The sequence below is a fragment of the Rhopilema esculentum genome, chromosome 20 (assembly GCF_057945365.1).
Source record: "Rhopilema esculentum isolate cy_ngs chromosome 20, ASM5794536v1, whole genome shotgun sequence".
NCBI lineage: Eukaryota > Metazoa > Cnidaria > Scyphozoa > Rhizostomeae > Rhizostomatidae > Rhopilema > Rhopilema esculentum.
In genome coordinates this window covers 535,373-557,795 of record NC_142834.1, presented here as the reverse complement: position 1 = coordinate 557,795, position 22,423 = coordinate 535,373, and the positions used below count along the sequence as shown (strand labels likewise).

Below are 22,423 nucleotides of genomic sequence, written 5' to 3'. Positions count from 1 at the left end.
TTATCAGTATCAGTAACAGTATCAAGTACAGCTATTATCAGTATCAGTAACAGTATCAAGTACAGCTATTATCAGTATCAGTAACAGTATCAAGTACAGCTATTATCAATACTATTGGTGACTGATTTCAGTTTTTGCGATTTTGTTCTATATTCGAGCAAACGAACAATAAGACTCTGCAAGATCACATTATCATTGCTACCTAAGCCTACTGCCATTGTATTTTTGTTCCAGAATATCTTTTAATACGTGTACCAAGAAAACCACTTCCACTTTTAAATGAAACAAGTTTGAGAAAATATGCCAATCATTCTAAGAGGCCATCATTTGTCAAACACTCTCCTGAATAGCAAATATTGGTTGTGTTTAGATAGGAAGAATGAAATTTAATGCATGTTTGAAATTTAATAATGCAGGCTTGCGAGGGTTAAAGTTATAACATTGTGGATAAGACTAAATTTTTTCCATCATCATCATCATACGGTGACAGTTTCAATGAAGAATTTTCGTCATTACTCTACTCCAGTAGTCACGATCTTCAGCTACTCTTATGCACTGCTCAAAGTTTATTTTTGTCTGTTCCATGATGTTCTTCATCCACGATTTACGGGACGTCCCCTTGGTCTTTTTGCACATACTTTTCCTTCCAACAATGATTTTTGCATTTTGTCTTTTCTTATTAAATGTCCAAAATACTGCGTCTTTCTCTTTGTTAAATTTTTTTCTAGCACTCATTAAATCTCTCAACATGTATCCTTGCCTGGGCGATACGTATGGTCAAAAGTTCTTCTTTGGTGAAGGTACTTCTTTTCCCCAAAAATGGTGGTATAAAAATTGTTGCCTGTTACTTTACCATAATGGCAAAGCATTTGTCAACAAGTAGCCCATCCCCTGGGTTTACGTGCTCAAGAATTCCACACCTTACAAAAAGCAACACATCATCTATACTGCCCTCAAAATGTTCAGATATTACGCGAGCTGCACCATTGGGAGTGACAGCAATCAAACACTTCACTGCATTATGATTTTTGTAAGGCAAATACATGTTTCTAATAATTGTTCGGAATTTTACAAAAGAATTAAGTACAACCTACTGAGCATCTGACATTTCTAAATTGCTAGAACATTTTTGGAAGGAATTGTTGCAGTTCTTGACGTGGGGGTATCATGAGAAACTTGTAGTCTTTGAAAAGGTGAGACATAAATTGGATCCATGTTCTGAATATTCTTCTAGCTACAGTGCATGATATGTCATACAGATATGAAATTGTTTGATGTTTTAAACCCCCTTCTCAAACGTAACAGTGTTATAAAAATTTGTTCTTTTGTTGAAATTTGCATTGGCACTCTTCTACTTTTGCCATTCTTTTCCTTTTGATCACACAAGTAGTTTAATTCAAATTTTGCAGGCCCTAGAAAACTGTAAAGAGTTTCAAACTGAGCTGAAAATATTCCAGTAAAATACTTGCACTTTGCATTATTTTTAAGAATGGTTTTGCACTCAAACAGTTGAGGTCATGTTTGTACAACAGTATTGATGGAAGAACTTCAAAAAATTTTCATTTCATTTTGTAGCACTATATTTTCAGCTTTTGCTCCTAGTTTGTACTTACTGTAAACAGTGTGTTTCTTTATCACAGTGGCTTAAGCAACTACCCTCTGTCTCTGTCTCTCTGTCTGAATCGTGTCAGCTTCCTAAAAAAGCCACTTTCACACTCCATTATGGAGTTGAGACTCAAAATCTAAAGCAAGACTAGAATTGTTTTTCGTTTGTCTGCCAAGTGAGTCGTTAGCATTCAAAAGCATGGTGCGGATTTATAATGTTTATTGTGATTTTCTAGAAACAGATATAGATCAGTTTTGCTCCTTGTTACCTGAGGGAAAGTTTTTCTTGAGCTTCCAAGATTTATTAGCTTCAACTGTGAAAGAGCTCAAGAAAATTCTGTGGGCCTACAAAGAGAAGATATTGGGTGTCAAGGCAACTTAATTGTGGTGTGTTTGCAATATTTTCAAGATTGGAGCAGCAAGAGAGTGAATATCCCAGTATATCCAAGTCATGTACTGGCATATTCACTCTCTTGCTGCTCCAATCTGGCATCCAGGTAGTATGTGTCAAAAATGACAAATGCACATATGAAGCGATTTTTTCTTCTATATATAGCAGTTTACCTTAGATATCAGACCTCAGAGGAACTTCAAGCTTTATCTTGTTCAGTTGTATGACTATCTTGTAATAGGAACATACAAGCTTGAGCACATCAAGCTCAAAAGTACTGCCTACAAAAAGCTGAAGGCCTTCCAATTTTTTTCTGAAGGATATAGCAAAAAATTCTATGTTGCTTAAGATGACAGTTACACTTACTTAGATGTTCGCACAAAGACCTCTATGAAAAATAAGCTTTACAAGGTCCTTGTCATCCTTTCAAATGCATTTGGGATGTTTGCTCTGCCGTTTGCATTTTTTCTGCTGGTGCAGGTCTGGGTGGCTTCGGCAACTGCCATCATAATGGAGGTGTCCTTTTTGCCTTAATTGATGTATTATTCTTCCTTCTTTTCTTTTAGCACAAAACATGGGAAGCACTTTGAATCATATGTGCGTGCATTATATACAGACCAGATGATTAAAGATGACTGAGACATTGGTTCTTATTCAACCAGGGCTAATAATTTCGAAATCTCACCCATATGTGGGTGCTTCTTTAGATGGCATCGTTACATCGAATGGTGACTCACGGGAACTTGAAATAAAATGCCCCTTTTCAAAGCATAACTCATCTCTTACCGAAGCATTGGAAGATAAAATATTCATTTTGATAGAAAAGCAGAAAGTAGAACTAAAGAGGGGTAATCTTACTTTTATCAAATTCATATATACCAAACGAGTTCAAAGAGGCTTGAAATTATATTTACATGGTGGCTGGGAGAGGTCACCCCTTTGCTCTAAGAAAAGCAAAAAAAATGATTCTGAAGAATGAAAGAATTAAAAAAGAATTCAAGGACCTCTCAGTATTTAATGCAAGAACATTAGTAAGAAATAAAGCTTGCAAAATGTTACAAAGTTATCAGTGTCAGTATCTTACATCAGTATATCTGGAATGCATTATGTTTGAGTTATACGTTAGTTCGTTAGTTGAAACTAAATCTACTACATTTACCTGATCAATTTTTAAAGGAAAAGTGACACACTTTTCACCTTTTCTTTCCATCAACTTATAAATCATCATTTAGAAGTAAATTTTTCCTGGTTTATAACACAAAATTCTAATCAGGGGGTGCATTTTGCTTTTTATCATGTGACCCTATGACATACATTGTGATAACTCCGAATTTCCCTGTCCTCCTGATAACAAGTAGCATTTTGAGGAAAACGTAGACAAAAGATCGGATAAATCAGAGAAATCATGGCAGATTTTTAAATGGATTTCGATTATGCAGAGAATAACTCTTTGGAAATCGTTCCATTCCAATTTGAACCTCTAGTACAAAACAACTACCCGAATACAATCACGGAAACATCAAGCTCCGAGGACGACCTAGAAAATGTTGGCAAAGAAGAAGAACATTCCAGTGGACAAATTAGAAATACAGAATGGTGAGTGGTTTTTTTACAATCAAATTATTTTCAAAGATAATAATTTTAATAAACACTGTTTTGTTGTAAAAAATTGTGCAGAGGGGGAATTTTCAACGACTTTTTACCTAGCTGCAAATTTGGGAGTTGTATCAGTGTTGACAAAGCAGCTGAGGCAATATATTGCAGGGAGATCGAAGCTGTTGAGAATTTATTGGGAGAAGAAAGGGTTAATTGTATCACAGCTCATTCCGGATTTCGTAGTTGCTGTCTTAACATGCAATCAGTTTGTGTTGCAATAGAGATTTATTCTCAGTATGTTGGACCCTTTGATGGGACACAACCACCGCATGAGTAAGTAAAGTTAATGATTATTGTCTTTTCTCGTACTATCCTCAGTGCATAATTATCACAATACTAACTTAATATCATAAATATTTTTAATAGAATCTATCGCCATGTTGCATATCGGCAGCTTGCAAGATTCCTCTATGGACATCTTGGACGTCATAACCGCCGCGTTCACCCTTCCTCTGAAGTAGCTGTGCAACAGAATCTGTTATATCCACAGTAACCATAGTATCCATGCGATCAGTGGTCTCATCAACATTAGGCTCTGTTTCAGCATTTGAACATGATTGATGTGATGCAAGTGCTGATTCAATAACCTGTTCGAAAAATTTTTTTCTCTCAATAAATTGTGAGTCAATTTTGAATTAATATACATTGCTTTTTTCATAGGTCAATAATTTATATTTAACAGAAATTTGAAATAACGCCCCGTCTATAAAGCCCCCTTTTTCATACAAGAAAGACTACAGTGTAAACTGCAATGATTTAGTCATATTTCATGGTGTATTTAGTCGTAATATTGCCAATTTCTTATTTCATGTTTTGGAGAGTAAAAATTTTCTTGTCCAGTTTTGTCTTCAGCATCTCTAGAAATCCTCGAGAATCACTCAGCACAGTTATTTTTTACATAAGCCCCCCTCTCTAATAAGCCCCCATTTCTATTAAGCCTCCTCTCTCTAAAACCTTGAATATTAAAAAAATTCTGGGGGATGCTTAATAGAACTTTATGGTAACTTAGTTACGACAAGGTATAAGAAAATTGTCTTGTACGAAGCAAGGTGCAATATATTTTTATACGGAAGACACTTCCGCCCCCATGCCCTTACAAAACGGTCTTTTGCCCGAATTAACAGTTGTAGTAAAAATAAGACTTACTTCTGAATGCATTCTCTTTTTGTGGGCACCATATGTCGCCTTTCTACTTTGTTACATAGAAATAACGTGGGGACAGCATCTGGCAAAAGTTGTGCTTTCATCGTCACTTCCAAAGAGCTGTTTACAACAGCGATCTCCTCCGAAACGATTCATTTGTAAAATGAAGAGAGCAGACTCTGGAGTGTCAACTTTGTACAAATTTTTCACGTTTTATTTTGACAAGCCACGCTTTCCTAACTGCTTTGTCTTCTGGAAATTTATGAAATGAAATGTTCTTCCCATCGGCGGTGGCCACAGCTCTTACTCTGTAAGCAAAACAATGACGTATTTTATTACTCCTTATACTTATTTACAGGCATTTCTTAGTGTCAAAAACAATTTGGAAAAGATAACCAATAACTGACTCTAAATTCGTTTGGAAGCATGTTGTAAACGTTAATATTGCACTGTATACCAGTAGCAGCAATAACAAATTATCACAATCTATGTCACGGTGTCACTTGATTCATTTCCTGCCATAATTTGAAATAGGTTTTTTGAGTAGGGGAATGAAATCAGAAAAGAAAAATATTTTGACAACACATTTTACTTCAAGTTTAAGGGAAAAAAATTGGCGCCAAAGGCGTGTCACTTGTCCTTTAAACAGTTTTACCTTCCTTCCCTCATGTAATAATGCATAATAAATAAAAAAAGCTCCTCCCTCTTAGTATGTGATCATTGCTAGTCCCTGTCTTGGAAAAAAGTTTTATTCAAAGTAAGGGTATAAAAAAGCCACCGGGCATTGTTTACAACTTAAGGCAAAATTGTATTTTGCATGGACAATGGAGATAAAAAGGTTTTAGTTCTTTAACAGGTGATCAAAACATTATCATCTATTTGAAATGCCCTCAAGTCACTCATTAAAATATCATTAAATGTAAAATAATATTTCCATAGACCTCATATTATTAACAGATAATCGTGTAGCAATTGTTAGGAATAATAAACTTTTATGATTTAATCAATTGTTTTCATGACTATGTTATGATTCACGTCTGTGAGAACAGCAAAAAAGGCCAAATTTCATGAAAAATATATAGGCAGGGCGTGATGTCTTTCATGTTTATCGATAAGCCTGATGTCAAAACCTGATCATGCCTGATTTATTTAATGACCATGTTTAGAGGCAAAAATTTTAAAAAGAAATCAGACAAGATATGATAAGAAATTAGTTAACAGGCCGCAAACTATGAAAATTTGATTAGCAACAGGTGCCAGGCTTAAAGGCAATACACCATCCAGAATGTGTTAATTCTGTACTCTTCCTATTGCCCTCTCAACATGGATCCTGACTGATGCTTTCTTGTCGGTTTCTTCTGCTTCTTCAGGTGTTCATTGTTCCCGTGAACCTTTAAATGGTTGGATGTTGAGTGTAACACCTTGTGGCAATATATCAGCAATAGTGAAACCTCTGTCTGCCATCACATTTGCACCTGGTTCAAGGCAAAAAAGAACCCCTGACAACTGAGTTATGTCCTTGTCTGAGACACATCCAGACCAGAGCGTGAAAAAAAAGGTAATGGTACCATTAGGAGATATGCTGATGAAAGCTTTACATGTGTTGTGGTGCTTATATTCAGACCTTTTATGTCTGTGATTAGGCAGTCATTGAGGAAGGAACTTCTATATATATATCTGTACAATCCTTGTAAAAGGGTAACTTTTGACCTCTCGACAAGGTCCTTTGAAGCAACCTCTCAACAAGGTCCTTTGAAGAGCAAGGAAATAACAGAGGCAATTCGTGGAATAGAAAAATTATCCAGTTACTGAAAATTTCGGAAGCTTGTCCAGCAGAAATTCCAAATCTAGCTGCAAGATCAGTTAGAAAATGGCAAACTTTCAAACGAATTAAAACAAATATAAATTCCTGGAAGTTGTGACAATCTACATTTAGGTCCACTTTTCGAGCTTGCTTCGGGTCTTTTTGTTCTTTCGACATGCAAGGAGACTTGGTGCCATGCCAGTAAGTCAAATGTGTAAGTTTTGGCTCAAAATACTCAAAGACAGCCCCAAGTGAAGAATAAGAAGGGAAACTGGTGTAGAACTTGACTGCTGAGTTGTCTTCTTGTAATTTTGTAATTAAATCTAGAAAAAAGGTTTCTTTGCAATGGCTATTTCATTATCAAGTTCAGCAACTTTGAAAGAGAGATCTCAATCGCACTTTCTTTTCCCATGCTCATGGTTAATACAGCACTCGTTCTTATGTGCATTTTGCCACATTAAGAATTGCTGGCTGGTTTTATTATCATTTTCATGCCTGGTGCATTCATGGCAATATTTAGTTTTTACACAGTAATCCAGGATTTCACCAGTACGCACCGAAATCACAAAAACAACACCATTTTTGGAACCATGTCCTCTTCTTTGCAGGGTGCCATCTACTGTGACAGACACATTCGCAACCCATCAAGTAATGTTTCAATCTGATCAGGAGATTCCAATTGGGTTAGTTGCATTAGCCTTTCAGCTGCCTCCTTCATCTTTCATTCAGCAATTTCTGAGTTCTCTGACAACCTCTTCATTATAACACTGAATGGTTTGTTACCAATTGGTTTCGGTAAGTCAAAGGACACACACATCTTGGTCATACCAGAATGCCCTAAACCCCCACACAATGAAACATGCACAGATCTTGTATTTACACCAAATGGACCAGAAACAAGTTTTCATTTCTTTTACTTGAACAAAATGGTGTCACATTTGGACTAACACTGCAATTAAGGGTGAAAGCTTGTGCAAGACCTTTCCTTTTACCATCATTTTCACCCAATAGTAGCCTGCTTCTAGGGTCTTTGCATGAGCTACAAATTGCAGACTGTGATATTGCAACTTGTAGATTTTTTAGATCCATAAGTGAATATCCACTAGGTGAATGATCGATTTTCCTCTTAGAAATACCAGCCTTCTGTGATATTGCTCTGGTCAACCTGTTACCTTTTACAGGGCTCCCTCTCAGTCTAGAATTCTTCAGCTTTTCCTCTTTAACGTTTTTTATTCTTTTAAAAATGTTTTCACTCTTTTCACAGCATGCAGAGTTTTGGTTTCAACTGTGACGTTCTGTTCAAGATCATGTTGGGCTTGACTCAGTTTCTTCTTCAATCCTTTGTGGTGAAACACATCTTCCAATATTTGCATTGCATCCTTTTCTTTTTCTAGCAGTTCTCAGACTCTTTGCTCTAACTTGCATTGCACTCACTTGGTACAGCAAACGATAAATCAAGACCAATGTAAATGTACAGCTGCAGATAGCATTTGAGAAGTTTGGTAGATGAAAAATAACATGCCCCAGTTTGAGGTGGGAGATAATTCATGATAGTTCTCCTCCGCATATCATAGGCAAATGTTTTCTCATCTGCTTAGGCTCATAATTTCGGTGGAGAGGCAAGAGACTATTGTTCTACTCGCAGCTCAATTCTGTGTAGTAAGTGGGAAGACTATTGACATTGACCTTCTTTGTCACTTAATTCTCTTGATTTATTTCTAGTTCTTATCAATTATTCCGCATCAATACACTTCACATGAAGGCACCAATTGGAAAAATCGAGGGGTGTAAAAAATCACTTTGTAAAAATATTGTACACCTTTCATGGAAATCCCATTGTTTTTTCTGAAAATGTTTTGATATCCTTTTGTTTTATTGGAAATCATTGCTCCTTGGGAAAAGTAGTATTAAAGTCTTGGGGAATTGTGGACAGATAAAATATCCCCACCCACCCAACAACCACTGTAATGGATTTTGCTATGAGAAAATGTTTCTGCCGTGACAGACATTAATGAGAAGAGATACTGGATGTTAAAACTGGAGTAACACCTTATGTATCTTTCTGTCGGACAGGGTTTCGCATATATAGCACACAGTACTCAAGAATAGAGATACCAAGCTGAGGCAAACTGTTATTTAATGATGACAAAAACAGTAATCTAATATAAAATTTTCTTCTACATAAGTTTTGCAGAAAGCAAGATGGTTTTCCTTTCCAAGTAGTGTAACAGTTGCTAACCTTACAATATCATTGTTTAAGCTGAATATATAATTTGAAATCAAGTGCTAAATACCTTGTAGTATATGCCCAAACAGAGAGAAATTTTATCAATTGGTTGCTGACAAGGGCAAAAATAAGTGTCTGCTGCCAAAAGGAGTCCAAGTTAAAGGTTAAGACCATATCAGTTTTGATCATTCTCATTACTTTTCATAAATTGTGCTTTTGAATTGCAGCTAAACTTTTAAAAAAGAAGTATTTAGTGGTTTTGAGGTAAGGTTAAAAAATTTTCATTAAAGAAGCCTACTTTAACAAGTCACCTTATTTTGTAACGCAATGTTGTGACCATTACAAATTGTTAAAACTGATTCAGGCTGACTTAAAAATTACTCCAAAAGAAACAAGTAACTAAAACCATAAGCACTTTAGCCTACAAATGTTATTTAAAATTCTATTTCTTCTTTGTACATTCATTGCAAAACCATTGAAGATGCTTGTTAACAAATACTTCTATCAGTATGCGTTCACACATTCTGTGAAACCACTGGTTACATTTGCAGCATTCAACCATATGCCTGTTGAAGTATTTATGCAGTATAAGTTTATAATCATAAACAATTGTTTGTATTTTGATCTGACAGTACAGTTTCTCATTTTGTATTCTAGGTGATTTTAGCATGGAATAAGCTTCAGATCGGAACTAAATGAGGGTTCCATAAAACTCGAAAAGTTATTTGTAACCAAAGCACAGTCATTTGATCATATGACTACAAAAATATAGGTTGTCTTAGAAAATAAACAAAAAAGCTGGGGCCAAGCAAAACATGTTTCACACATTCCTGTTCAATTGAGTCAGCTTTAAAGATACGACCACTTTTTGCACATTGTAAATTCTTCAAATTTTGTCGAAATGTAAAAAATATTTAATTCAATCAAGACTCTTATGTGAAATATACAAAAAATGTATGTTTGGTTACTGTTGTAAACAACAGTACTTTATTTTATATATTAATGTATCAACTTTGCTTTTTATTCTGAAAAATTGTAGCAAATTGTATCAATCATTTCTAAAATGTTTTTATTGATTTTTTCAGGATAGTAAGGACTTTTTACAACAAAAATGCAGCATTTCAAATTTTCTTTCCGACAAATGGAAGAGAATAACATACCTGCAAAATGAATTGTTGTCTGATGGAACCCAACACATACGACAATTACAATGTAGCTGTATCCCAAATTCTTTCTGGGCAGATCTACGTTCTCAGTTGTTTACCAAAGGGAATTCTTCCAATCTGTTTGCTGTTAAGGCTCTCAATAGGTGACGTCTCATCAATACTTGATCAAAAGTCACATCAATTGGATATTTTTCGTTTTTAACAAAATAAAAAATGAACGCCAATGCATAAATCCTACAGTCAATACCATTTGTCTGTTGCTGAACAGGGAGAACTTTAATTTTCAAACCTTTTTCTCAGAATGCTTCGATAAATGCTAAAAGAAAATTATTTACCAAGAATTGGATCCTGTAGCCCACCTGTTTCTTGTTATTGGCATTGGATCATTCCTTGGTAGACATGTATAATTGTGTCATTTAGCATTTCATGGTCTGAAACGGACTTCCAGTCAGCTTTTGTCAAATGCTGTCTCAGTGTCAGTCTTGTTTGCTGTGACGTTTCTTCTTCCTCACCATTATGCAAAATATCATTGGCTCCAGGCAGCACTGCCAGGCAGCATCACCAAGCAGCTCTTGCTCGTCTTGAATTAATACTTCCTCAGTAGTATTGTGCTTTTTTCCGTTTTCAGAGCTTATGGCAATTTTTGACGCCTTAATGTATTTTTCTCATTTCTCCCCAACTCTTCCGCAAAGTGTCTCCTTCCGGGACACTTTCTCTTCCTTAAACAAAGACTTTTCATTTTGATGGTGTTCTATTTTTTTCGAATTGTTGAAAAACACTGGGTTGCAGGAGAATGCCTATTTCTTTCGGAACCCAGCTATATAACAACTCTCTTATTTCCGAAATTTTTTCACTAAGTTTGCCAAGCAACTCGGTTTTGTCTTCTATTAAGAATGTCAGTTTTCTTATGTCCGTGAGGGTATCACCAATTTTGCGACCTAAAGCATGCCCTCCAGACTCTTTCCTTTGGCCTGCATCACTATCAGATGTCATATTACTGTCTTTCTTTGTATCAATGGCTTTATTGTTGAGCAATATGTATTCTTTGACCACATTTCCTCTTGCAATTTCCTCTTGCAATTTCCATTATACAACATATCATTGGCTCCAGGCAGCACTGCCTTGGTGCAAAATTCCTCATCACCAAACAGCCCTTGCTCGTCTTGAATCAATACTTCCTCAGTAGTGATGATGGAGATGATGAAATGATGGAGATGCTTACCAGAAGCTGGTGGAAGCTTTTCAATACAACTGCATTGCTGGATATGCGTGAGTATTAATGATAAATCCTATCCACCCTGACTTGCTGCCGATGGTTGCTCTTCTTTAAGCAGTTTGCAATAAATTTGATCATTGTTTTGTGTGTCAACAATAGTTATTGCATGTACTTGGGACAAGAAGGCGCAAACTGCATGTTGAAATTTCAACATCAAAAGTTGGTGAACGTTATGATATAAATCACAGCAATTTTATAATGAGCGGGAAAATAATGAATCAGGATTTCATACATAACGCTAAAAAGCTAGTGATATTGGTCAATTATATTGCCTTCTTTAAAAACTACAGCATCCAATGTGTGTTTACTTTGATCTAAAAATCAAGTTTGGATGCAACAATTTGCTGCATTTATCAACAAAGCATTGCAAATTTGCCTCAAGGAGGTAGATGGAAACTTCTCAAAAACAGATGACTTAATTTCAGCAAGATTTGTAATTTGACTATAAGCATGCAATAGTATTTTCTGTGCATTGTTCACATATCCTTGTTTTCTTAACATTTCTGCATATGTTATAGATGATTATTTGATCTACTCGTAAGTAAGCTGATGGATGTGAGTCTGAATATTCCAGTATTGATATGATTAGTTCTGTGGCTACAAAAATACCATCTTTGTTATCCTTAAGCTTGTTTATAAGAATTCTGATAATGTTTTTCAAAGAAATGCTATTATCTGGAATGACACATGCTACTTTTGTCACTGGATGGCTAACGAATCCCCATGGTATGAGGTAAATTGGTGAGAGGTTTTTGACCTCCTCAAAATGAGATGTTTTATTTATGAAGTTAGAAGCAAACGAAAAAGGAGAAGTGACAGCACTTGGTATGAAACACAGCTCATTCAAACCATAGTTATTTGCAGTCAATTCTAACAGCTTTCTGATGTCATTAATATTTGTTTCAATGAATCTTTCTGAGGGAACTGAAGAGGTATCACCTTGAAATGGTGTTAAAACATTATGGTTATCATTGGCAGACTTTGCCAGTCCAGATACAATGTCATCACACAAAAGAGAGCTTTGTATCTCAACAACTTTCTTGAAACAAAGTTCAAGAAATTTTAAATAATCACCTTCCTCTTTTGATGTTAAATGAAATGATGAAATATCGATGTCATGAGGCTGTGGTTTTTGAAAAAGATCCATAACAGCATGTTTTCCCTTAACATATTCTAGCTGGGAAGTTAGAAAATGTGTTAGTCTTTCAACATTATGTATAGATGGTGACTTGAGCATAGTTTCTAAATTGTCACATTCGATCCAATGCATATTACTTGTTTTTTGCACGTAAGTTTTTATTCCAACAGTATTCCAAAGATCTTTTGAAATTTTACTGTCCTTCAGATCTTTAGAATATGAATAAGTCAGACCTGACAAATTCAAGGCAGACATATAACTTTTGTTACATGTTAATGGCCCCTCATTGGATAACACTTTAGTTACGGGTGTTACAGCCTTATAATCTAGCATCGATTGTCTGATTGCCAAAACTGAAAGACATTTCAATAATGTTGACCGTGCTGTACATACAGAGGAATCAATAAAGTCATTTCCTGTCACAACGAGATCAAACAAAGAGAATACGAAAGGGTTGCAGACCAATTCAGCTACTACCCTGAAATCGGATTCCAGAAAGCCACTACCTTCACAATGTTTCATTTGATGCTGGGCTGATGTTTCACTTGATCCTTTCTGAAGACTGCGCTTTTTGAAGGCACTTGGAATCAGATGTATCAGACTTTGGAACATACAGATCTGATTCATCTGGAACAAATGTAAGATGTCGATTGTGGGGTGAAACCTTCTCCTCTACTCTAGCAATCCAAGCTTTCAGAAGCTTTTCATTTTTAAGAGGGTACAAGAAAAAAGATAGATCTGGATTCTTGGAACTGGAACAGCTGCAACCATAAACTCAACAATAGCCTGGCATATTGTTCAGTTGCAAACAATTTTAAATAAAGGTGTAAGAATAAAAGAGTCAAATGAATCCACAAGTTGAAGTACAATGAATGGGTGACAAACGGCAACGGCCTAGGCGAGTCCGGAACAAATTATCCTTCCGTTGTATGGTTATCAGAAAGGAAAAACTTTTCCAATCAAAGGTACGAATAAAGTAATGTTAGTAGATTTCAAAAGGCCAGGGAATATAATAAACTACTTTGTAAAGGGCCAAAAAATTGAGCTTTAAGCGCCTATAGAATGAATCCTCACTGCTACACAGGTAAAAATAGGGTCAAGAGACATTTTTTACCACACCCTTTGGTTCTTCCAAAACATCTTTTTTAGCAAGGACTGCGAAGGGGCTGTGGTTGATGGAGATTTATTTTTTTCCATTTCATTAATTTTTTTCAAGGAAGGATTCATAAGGGACATAATCATGAATAATTAAATCTGATGCACTTGCACAAATGACTGCAAAAGCAAACATCAAATGGACAATGAATGCAAGGGATGGAATGCCGGCATACCAGCAGGTGAAACATCATAATTTAAGTGCTACTCTGAATATCCCTCTCGAAAAGGAGTTATTCCTCTCTGTCTAAATCCGATTGCAATGTGCTATAGTTAAACTCTAACATGCCTTTTGTTAGGATTTTCAATACAAATTGAAAAATTTAAATAAACCAAGAAGTTTCTTGCAAAATGCACGGGAATTCTGTTTGATGTTTGTGAGCATGGGAAAGGTAGGGTAGGTCTGCCAACAATCCTCACACAGAAGGTATCAAAGCTGCCAGGTACATTGAAAACTCTCCAAGCAGAAACTGTTTGCGACCTTTTTGACTTTATTTTGAAAAACAACAATTTTGAGTTTAACAGACAAGACATTATACTGGAAGACTGGATTTTGAAATGAGGCCTTGGGAATGGCATTCTACAAAATACTCTTCAATCTGTAGTGATCACTTCCTTAATACAGATTAAAAGGTATCCCCTGATCAGCCAAGGCCACATTTGGCTTTCTTCTCTGTCGCATCCATGTTCACAAAATTCCCAAAACATCTCACGAGGGAGACACTTGAAAACTAGAAGGAAGTTAGTGAGGAAGACCCAATGTCTAAAAAGGGGACAAAGGGACAACAAAAAAGCCACACAGTTAAAAAATCTTAAAAGGGAAAATCTGATCCCAACTCACCCACAAAAATGCGACTTAAAAAAAATTCAGAATGCTTCAACAAAGACTGCTTAGACAAATGCTGACCTCCTTGAGAAACAATTTTTGGCACCTCTTTGGAACTTTTTATAATTGAGGTTAAAAATAGCAAATATAGTGAAGAATTAAAACAATTTACCCTTACTTTAAATTTCTACTCACACAGAGCATACACTTTTCTACAGAAAATTTTTAAGCTACCACAAGAGTCATTAATTAAGCAGTGGACAGCCTCTGTCGGCTTCCTTACTGAAGTTTTTCAGGACCTGAAAAACCAGTCCAGACATAAGCCAGAAATGTTAGACTGTGCCTTGCTTATTTATTGAATATCAATAAGAAAACAGGTAATTTATGATCAGCCAAAGTCAAAGTTTTCTGGCTTTGTTGACTATGGTAATATCATTTCAGAAAAGTCTGAAAACCCTGCTTCTGAAGCTTTAGTTGTTATGTTGACCGGCCTAAAGTCCCATTGCAAAGTCCAGTTGGATTCTTTTTAACAGACAAATTAAATACTGAATCACAAGCACCATTAGTCAAGACATGCCATACATTAACCGCTGATAATGGTTTTAGATTCTTATTCATAACATGTGATGGTACATCTACAAACTTAAACACATTGGATAACCTTGGGTGCAGATTCAAAGGAAAATATGACACCGTGATTGTTAAATTGAAGTATCCTACAATAAACTTCTTTGTCTATGCCAGGTTGAATAATTGGCTCGCAATGCTTTGGGAAACCTAGGATCATTCAAAACATCACATTGGGAAAGATCTCTTGGAAATACATAACAAATCTTTCAGTCTTGCAAAACAAAGAAGGTCTTAATTTAGCAAACAAGCTGGATTCAGAACATGTTAACTGGGAAAAACACAAAATGAAATTCAAGCTAGCAGCCCAGACATTCAGATCATCTATAGCTTTGTGCTGATTTGTAACATTATGCTTACTTATTGACAATTCGATTAAATTACATATGTCCTTGATTTAGCTCCTTTAAGCAAAGAAGACCAGTGATTCACAACTCACCTACCAAAATACAGATAGTCAGGCTTGCAATCACTGTAAATGGAGAAGAAGAATAGTTGCAAGTGGAAACAAAACTTCACGCTTTTAGAGAATATATGGTAAAAACTCCAACAACATAGGGTGGTAGAATGTATTCTTAGGCTTGCCAGAATCTATCAATGTTGCCACCTTGTCACCATAGAAGCAGTTGAAGCAACATATATGAGGAAGGTAGGGGGGTTGACAACCTTGGTTTTTCAGAGAATCTGTAGCTGATCTCTGTTTATCAAAATAAAGGTTGCATTAAAACTAACTTCGGAAATACTCTGCTGTTGGGTTTTTTGTGTATGACATAATGCAAATGGCAGCCTTGATGTAGTTCTTGCCAAGCAGTGGGAATAAGCAAAATAGTTAAGCCAATGCAGATAACACTAACTGAAAACATACCTTGGTATCATGTAGGAATAGACTTTCTAGGACCAATACCAAATTCGCAACAGTATTTATTAGTTAGTTTCCGAAACAGGATGAACAACAGTGAGGAACGGTGTTTCCGACGGTGTTTTGGAAAGGAACTTCGAAGATTTACCGTCCTTATCAGAACCAAAATATTTATGATCAAGGTATTTATGAACCTTTCAACTTTTAAACTTTCACATATAGTATTGTTGTACCTCGTTTCTTATCCTTATAACCAGTTGATAAAGTATTATAACCGTTTTCTTTTGATTTCTCAGTTTTAGCTCTCACCATGTGGTCTATTAAAGATAGCCTACTCGAAAAGTGCAGCCAGTGATGCAAAAAGCCAGCAATCGTTAGTAATTATACTGGACATTTTATTGAGAAGTCATGCAGCTGATGCCAGTTTATATGAACAATGTATACGTATACCAAAAGTTTAAAAATTGCAACGATATCAGATAATTTTGTTGATAGTGTACCTAGTTTTAAGCGGCCACATTTGTTTTTTGATAATGAATTGATAATAAAAACTAAGAACAACTTTCGTTCGTTTCGGAACAACTCCTATCTTTTATTTTAAGTTTGATTCCGGTTATGTTCTTCAAATGGCAATTGATGGATTTGAAATTAGCGGTGTTCTTCGAGCCTCGATGAAGGACAAGTCGTATAAAGTAGACCTAAATGTTGATGGTAAGGGAGGAATAAAATCGGTAGGATGTGAATGTCCAAGGGGCAAGTGGCTTTATATAGCCATATGGCTGTACTGCAATACATGTTCACAAAAAGGGATGTCAAAGACATACCTTCCGAATTCTTGGTTAGCTCGACCAAAAACTGCAACAAGGAAAAGCTCAACAAAACGTCTTCCAGATTTATTCCCTGAAAGCAAGCCTGATTTTCAAGCCTCCAGCAGGAATTTCACTGAAGGGGACAAGGTTGCATTCTCCCAAATGCTGACAGAGGCAAATGTGGACTGTCGTTTCCAATGGCTAGCTTCCAAAGAAGTTGAAGCTGTAAAAGATGCGATTGCACCTCCTTTGGTTGAAGACCTACTACCGCTATTTGCTAGTGATAAGCAGGAGTTTATCAAGGTCGCAAGGTCACCAAAAAACAACAGCTGTGGGTTGCTGATCATAGAAAGGGTCAACGCAAACTCTCTCTGGGGGCTATATAGAAGGCTATGATTGATAGGGAGTAATTTTAGAACAGTGGTTGCTGCCATAGAAAGAAAAGCCATCTTTATTCAAGACCTTGAAGTATAACCTTTTAAAAAAGGATGCTGTGATTTGGGGTCAAATGCATGAACATCATTCTTTCACAGAGTATGTAAAGGCAACAGGGAACACAGTTATTGAAACAGGGCTGTATCTTTTTGACTGTAGTTTTCTTGGGTGCACTCCTGATGGAATAATTATTGACAAAATGGGGGGGAGGAGGGTGGAGCTCTTTACAATTAGAGAAATGATGTCCAGAGAGATGGAATCTGAGAAAGAACATGAAATTGAACCCAGATCATCTATACTGGCATCAAGTTCAAGGGAAACTTGCAGCTTTGAGTGTCTCATGGGCTCACTTTGTGATATGGACAACAAAAGATTTGTTTATCACAACAGTCTCTGCTGATGAAGAATGGAAAAGAAAGCATGTGCAACTTCTTTCAAATTTTTATCTAGATACACTTTTGCCAAAATTTTTTACAAAAGAAGACTGAATAAGGAAAAGCTATTTGCATTTAAAATTGTTATTTTTGGAGGTGTATTTGATTAGCATAAGACTTATCAGGTCCTTTCCTGCTCCAAAATTAATTTTTATTGATTTACCAAACTATTTTCCGAACGATATCCCGATTTTGACATGTTTTAAAGGGTGTTTAGCCGCTTAATGGAGATTTTATGGCTTGTTCTTTGGGGTTTCTTGAAACATCCTCTGCACCTCCTCTCTGATTCTGCCACATTGATTTTCTTTGTTTGCAGGTAGTATCCCTTCAATATAGATTACAGAAAGTTAAAAGCAAACCATCAAGCACAGTTATACTCGAAATAAGATTTAAATGTAAAAATGGTCAAGTGTAGGATAAATATGCCCTTTAATAAAATTAAAGTTGCTCACTTTCACAAAAGCTTAAGAGATTCACAGGGTTGTGAATCTGTGTATACTACTGCTTTCTCAGTCCCGAAAACAGTTTTCTTGGTCACAGGACAACAAGGACAACTACATCTTGGTCACAGGCTCCTAACTTATCACACTGAAATTAAAAAAGATAGAGAAAGAATTTACAGTGCCAGAATGAAGCATGTTTGTTTGTAATACAGAACAACAAAAAATATACACATGAAGATGATACACAAATGTTTTACTTTTAATCTTTATTTCAAAAATATAAAACTTACAAGTTCTTTCATCTGCACTTTTATGCTTCTTACATATTCTCTCTTTTCAGACTCTCCAAGGTCTGAGATCTCTGTTGGTGTAAATGATTCAGCTTGTATCTCATAAACATTTTCTCTGGCAGAAAATGATGCCCAAAGCTTATTGGCTTCAGAAAGAACAAGAGATGGTGGGTTCTCCGCAAACACTACAAAATATAGATTGTTATTGAAAAAATGGCCAAAAGACAACTGCATATACAATAACCAATATAGCAAATTGTTGACTTTCATAAATAATTGACAATTCGCAGACCTACTATCGTTATCAACATAATTTTTATACATAAAATGATTAATAACTATTTTCTAAAATTTTATTAATTTTAAAATAATTTATTTAGTTATTTTTATTTTTTCTATATTATAAAATATTATGCGATGGTTAAATTTTTTTTTTGCATCAAAAATTTTATTTTCGATTTTTATGAGTTGAGTTGAGTTTGCATGAGTTGAGTCAAGAGCGATAGTTCTTCGAGAGTTTCAAGAGCAATTTCTTCAAGAGTTGATATCGAACACAAGAGTTCATTCCTTCTTCCTAGGTGTTGACACCTACTTCCCTGTTCCAACAGGAACAACAAAACCCAGCAGACAACATATTTATTTCATTATTCGAAGAATTGACACTCTAGACTAGAGCAAAATGTCATTAGATAAGATACCATGCTAAGGTCAAGTTTTTTCATTCATTTCTCAATAAAACTTTCAAGATTTCACAAAATAGGCAGAACCAGCAAAGGTTGAAATGCGGATGAAATTTTTGCTAATTGTACCCCATCTTTTCTAAATGTTGTGAGTTTCCTCCATCTATTTTATCTTTCCCTTATTCTATAACTGAAGTCAAAATCAGTCCTGTTCAATTTCAAAACCCAACTCAGTCCTACTCATTGCTTCAAACTCAACAAGAGCGACTATCTCAGCTAATGCCATGATTGACTTTGATAATTATCATTTTTGAAAGCCCAAATTGTACACAATCCTTACAACTTCCAACTTCCTAGGATCTGCGTCTGATTTTTGGTCATCTCTACAATTGATAAAAGATAGAACAGTTTTTGAGTAACAAAAGCAGAACAAAAAAAGTCATGAAATATTATGAATGCATTAGGAGATACAGTAACGCTAAATGAAGGAAAGTGATGCACAACAGAAGTAATGGAGGAAACGGGACGGAATTTTGAGATGGTTAAAAAATGATACAAAAAATGGCCTAAAATAGATGTATTTGAATGGCTGAATGAAGGAATAAATAAATAAATAAAGAAACAGATTAATAAATAAATAAATGAATAAATAAATTTACAAGAATTGATAAATTAATGAATGTAGTTGCAGTGTAGGGTACTGCTGTGTGATTCTGCTCCACAAACCAGGCAACGACAAATATTAAAAGTCTCTTTCTCACACTGAGAACAGGTATTTGTCTAAGGGACAAAGTTCTCAATAAATGCCTGGTTGATTTTTGGCAGAATGCTAGCCCATGATTCACATAATTTATTTTTTATGTATTCATAGGTCTCTTTTTCTTTGTTGTTTGCACAATATGTTTGATCCCAAAGGTGAATTCTTCTACCAAATCATCTTCATTTAAAACATTAGTTGGATCTTTAGATGCATTGCTTAAAACGTTATTTCCTGGCAAACATGCTTTCTTTGTTACCAACTTTGAGGAAACAAATCTTTCAACTTTAGGGCTGCGGCTTAGAAGACTGATCTAAAATACACATTCACTTTGAATGAAAACTTCATTCTAAAAGACTTGCACAATACAGTGAAGCTAGGATCCTATGTTATATAAAACAATCTCACCTACATGACAAGTCAATGAATAAAAAAGGGTGAGAGAACATCAACTACACTAATTTCATTATAAAAAACAAGAATACAAGAAATAAGTACTGGACAGTAGGAAAAAGTTGCGAACATTCAGTACTTTCAGTAAATGGGCAACTCCTCCCAAACAAGTTGCTTGGAAAATTTCCTAGCATGAAATTTAAAAGTGGGGCTTTTTGAAGAAAAATGAATGATACTTGTTAAATAATGGTACAGTTAAAGCTTCTTTTGAACAGTTGTACTAAACTATGGAATCACCCAAAACGAGCCAAAACAAACCCATAACCAGCAAAAACCAGCTAAAACTAGCTGTGATGACTCAAAATTACACAGAACTGCCTAAAACGATCCAAAATGTCTCAATTAGCACCAAGCATAACAACTGTTTTTCACGCCTTTTTTCGTCCTGTGCACAGGGACTGAGAGTGGAAAGCCAAGAAAATGGAGGAAATGCTGTCTACCCTTCTAAATGCAGAGCAGGTTATATGTATTTCTTTTCTCTTCTTTTCACTCCCAGTTGTACCTGTTTCTTTTTGCGTGATGACTAATGGTCAAAGGCCTAAGATTATTCTGGCAGAAATCTTTGACTCTAAAATTTTAATGAAAGTCTACACAAGGTAAACGTAACGTAACCCAACAGGGATATTTGTTGCATCATATGGCTGCTAAACTCGCAGTTCAAGGGGCTGCCCATTATAAAACATCAAAAAAGACGTTTAAAAAAATATTTTAACTTGAGGCTTTTTAATTATTTCATTAATATTGTTCATATAAACAATAAATTTACCTTTCATGCAAATGACCTCTTCAAAAAGAGTTTCCCGATTTGAAATTCCCTCAAAGAAACCATTTTTCCAAATCTCAAGCTTGCGATATGGTGTTTATGTATTTCACCATCACATGATGCACATGGGATTTTTCTACATGATGCGCAATGTAATTCCGCATCATTGTCACAAAATGCACATTTAGATCCATCAAGTGGCATAATTTCTTTCATGAGAGACGAGGCAAGTAGGTTTTCTCTCATACCTGTCCAGTTCCCATTTAAGGCACGATTTCTTCTCATCCATTCCTTCTCTCCACCCTAAGTTGATCCAAAAGTTTCAAATCTGAAAGAAATTTGACAAAGGATCCCAGAGCAGAATCATCTGTAACAGCTATGTCATCTGAAAAAAAGCAATCATCAAAATTTTACAAGAGGCAGATTTTATGATTTATCAAAAAACAAGTTAAGCAGTACAATTGCAGTTACAAAAAGGGGCTGTGTAGTCTGATAGAGTTGTGGACATCAGGAGGGAGATGACCAAACTTACCATTTTCAGTGATGTCATAATTAGTATCAAATGTTGCGAATGGGGCAGCTGCTGATAGTGCTGATGCTGATGATTCTGATGATCTTCCAAAATGAAGCACTCTTCTTTGAGCATCCTGATGACAATAAAAAACAATGTAAAACCAGAAGAAAATTTTTTCTTTTGTTCAAATTCATGTGATTCAGCAACATTTACAATTTAATTGCAATAAACTTAAACTAGTCAAAATATTAAATGAGTTGCCCAGGACACTGGGACTAAACAAACTACCCTTTAGTGGCAGTCCTTTGCTTGGCTATTTTATTGTGATTATTTTTTCCCAAATCAGTTTTCATTTGCAATATATTGGAGCCTAATGTGTTAGAGTGATTCAGGAAATCGCATTTAATGAAAATGTTGCTCAATCTAAAATAAAGTTTGGCCGTTCTTTGTTTTGCCCCTGTGGTATTTTTATGATTTAACTTCCCTTTTTACTTGTCTAATCACCCAGATACAAGAAAAACACAAATTTTAAAGGTTCTTATTATGATTTTCTTTATTAGCAACTCACTGCTCTTCTTACATGTATTAGCTTGTTTTTTGCTTTCATAGATTTTTCTTGGTTTTTAATTCAGTTTGCCTGTTTTAAAATCCTTATGAATTTGCACAAAAACTTTCTTTTGAGTTTTCCTTTGGGACAAAAGCTCATGATGCCTCAAATTCTTTGATGGTCTTTTCAGCTGACTGGGTTTTCTTTTTCCTTTTATCCCCAGGTACCTAAAAATACTTTGAAGATTTTATTTCAAATTATATATATGTCAAATTATTTGGGCTAAACCTAATATGAGCTGACTTATCACCACAATGAGAAGGATTTAACTAGCTAGAGGTCAAGCCAGTTAAAGCCTTGTACATACATGATAAACCAGTGGCTGAAAGGAGTCTGGCTTTATAGCTAGCATAATTTGTAAATCG

The 22,423-nt window shown here is 35.4% G+C and overlaps 2 protein-coding genes, 2 long non-coding RNA genes and 1 pseudogene across 6 annotated transcripts; all 5 read right to left on the bottom strand.

Moving 5' to 3' along the window:
* Positions 1-222: 222 nt before the first annotated feature.
* On the bottom strand, positions 223-2,710 carry LOC148957747 (uncharacterized; annotated as a pseudogene).
* Positions 2,711-3,950: 1,240 nt separating this feature from the next.
* LOC148957746 (uncharacterized) lies at positions 3,951-4,936 on the bottom strand. Its single transcript, XR_016145128.1, has 2 exons — positions 4,799-4,936; positions 3,951-4,239 (listed from the first exon to the last, which is right to left on the bottom strand). It is a non-coding gene; the product is annotated as an uncharacterized LOC148957746 (long non-coding RNA).
* Positions 3,951-13,033, bottom strand: LOC148957745 (uncharacterized). Of its 3 annotated transcripts, none has more exons than XM_089114579.1 (2): positions 8,894-13,033; positions 3,951-5,103 (listed from the first exon to the last, which is right to left on the bottom strand). In XM_089114579.1, exon 1 carries the CDS (start codon positions 13,031-13,033, stop codon positions 11,711-11,713), a length of 1,323 nt encoding a protein of 440 aa, XP_088970705.1. In that variant the 3' UTR covers positions 3,951-5,103; positions 8,894-11,710. The 3 variants fall into 3 exon arrangements, with proteins under 3 accessions (XP_088970705.1, XP_088970706.1, XP_088970704.1); XM_089114580.1 differs by having other exon boundaries at positions 9,987-13,033; XM_089114578.1 differs by having other exon boundaries at positions 3,951-10,525; positions 10,586-13,033.
* Positions 13,034-13,995: 962 nt separating this feature from the next.
* Positions 13,996-21,081, bottom strand: LOC148957744 (uncharacterized). The gene is made up of 3 exons (XM_089114585.1): positions 20,941-21,081; positions 18,285-18,469; positions 13,996-17,876 (listed from the first exon to the last, which is right to left on the bottom strand). Exons 1-3 carry the CDS (start codon positions 20,945-20,947, stop codon positions 17,754-17,756), a joined length of 315 nt encoding a protein of 104 aa, XP_088970711.1. The 5' UTR covers positions 20,948-21,081; the 3' UTR covers positions 13,996-17,753.
* On the bottom strand, positions 13,996-22,171 carry LOC148957743 (uncharacterized). Its single transcript, XR_016145127.1, has 3 exons — positions 22,032-22,171; positions 21,470-21,584; positions 13,996-21,322 (listed from the first exon to the last, which is right to left on the bottom strand). It is a non-coding gene; the product is annotated as an uncharacterized LOC148957743 (long non-coding RNA).
* Positions 22,172-22,423: the final 252 nt, after the last annotated feature.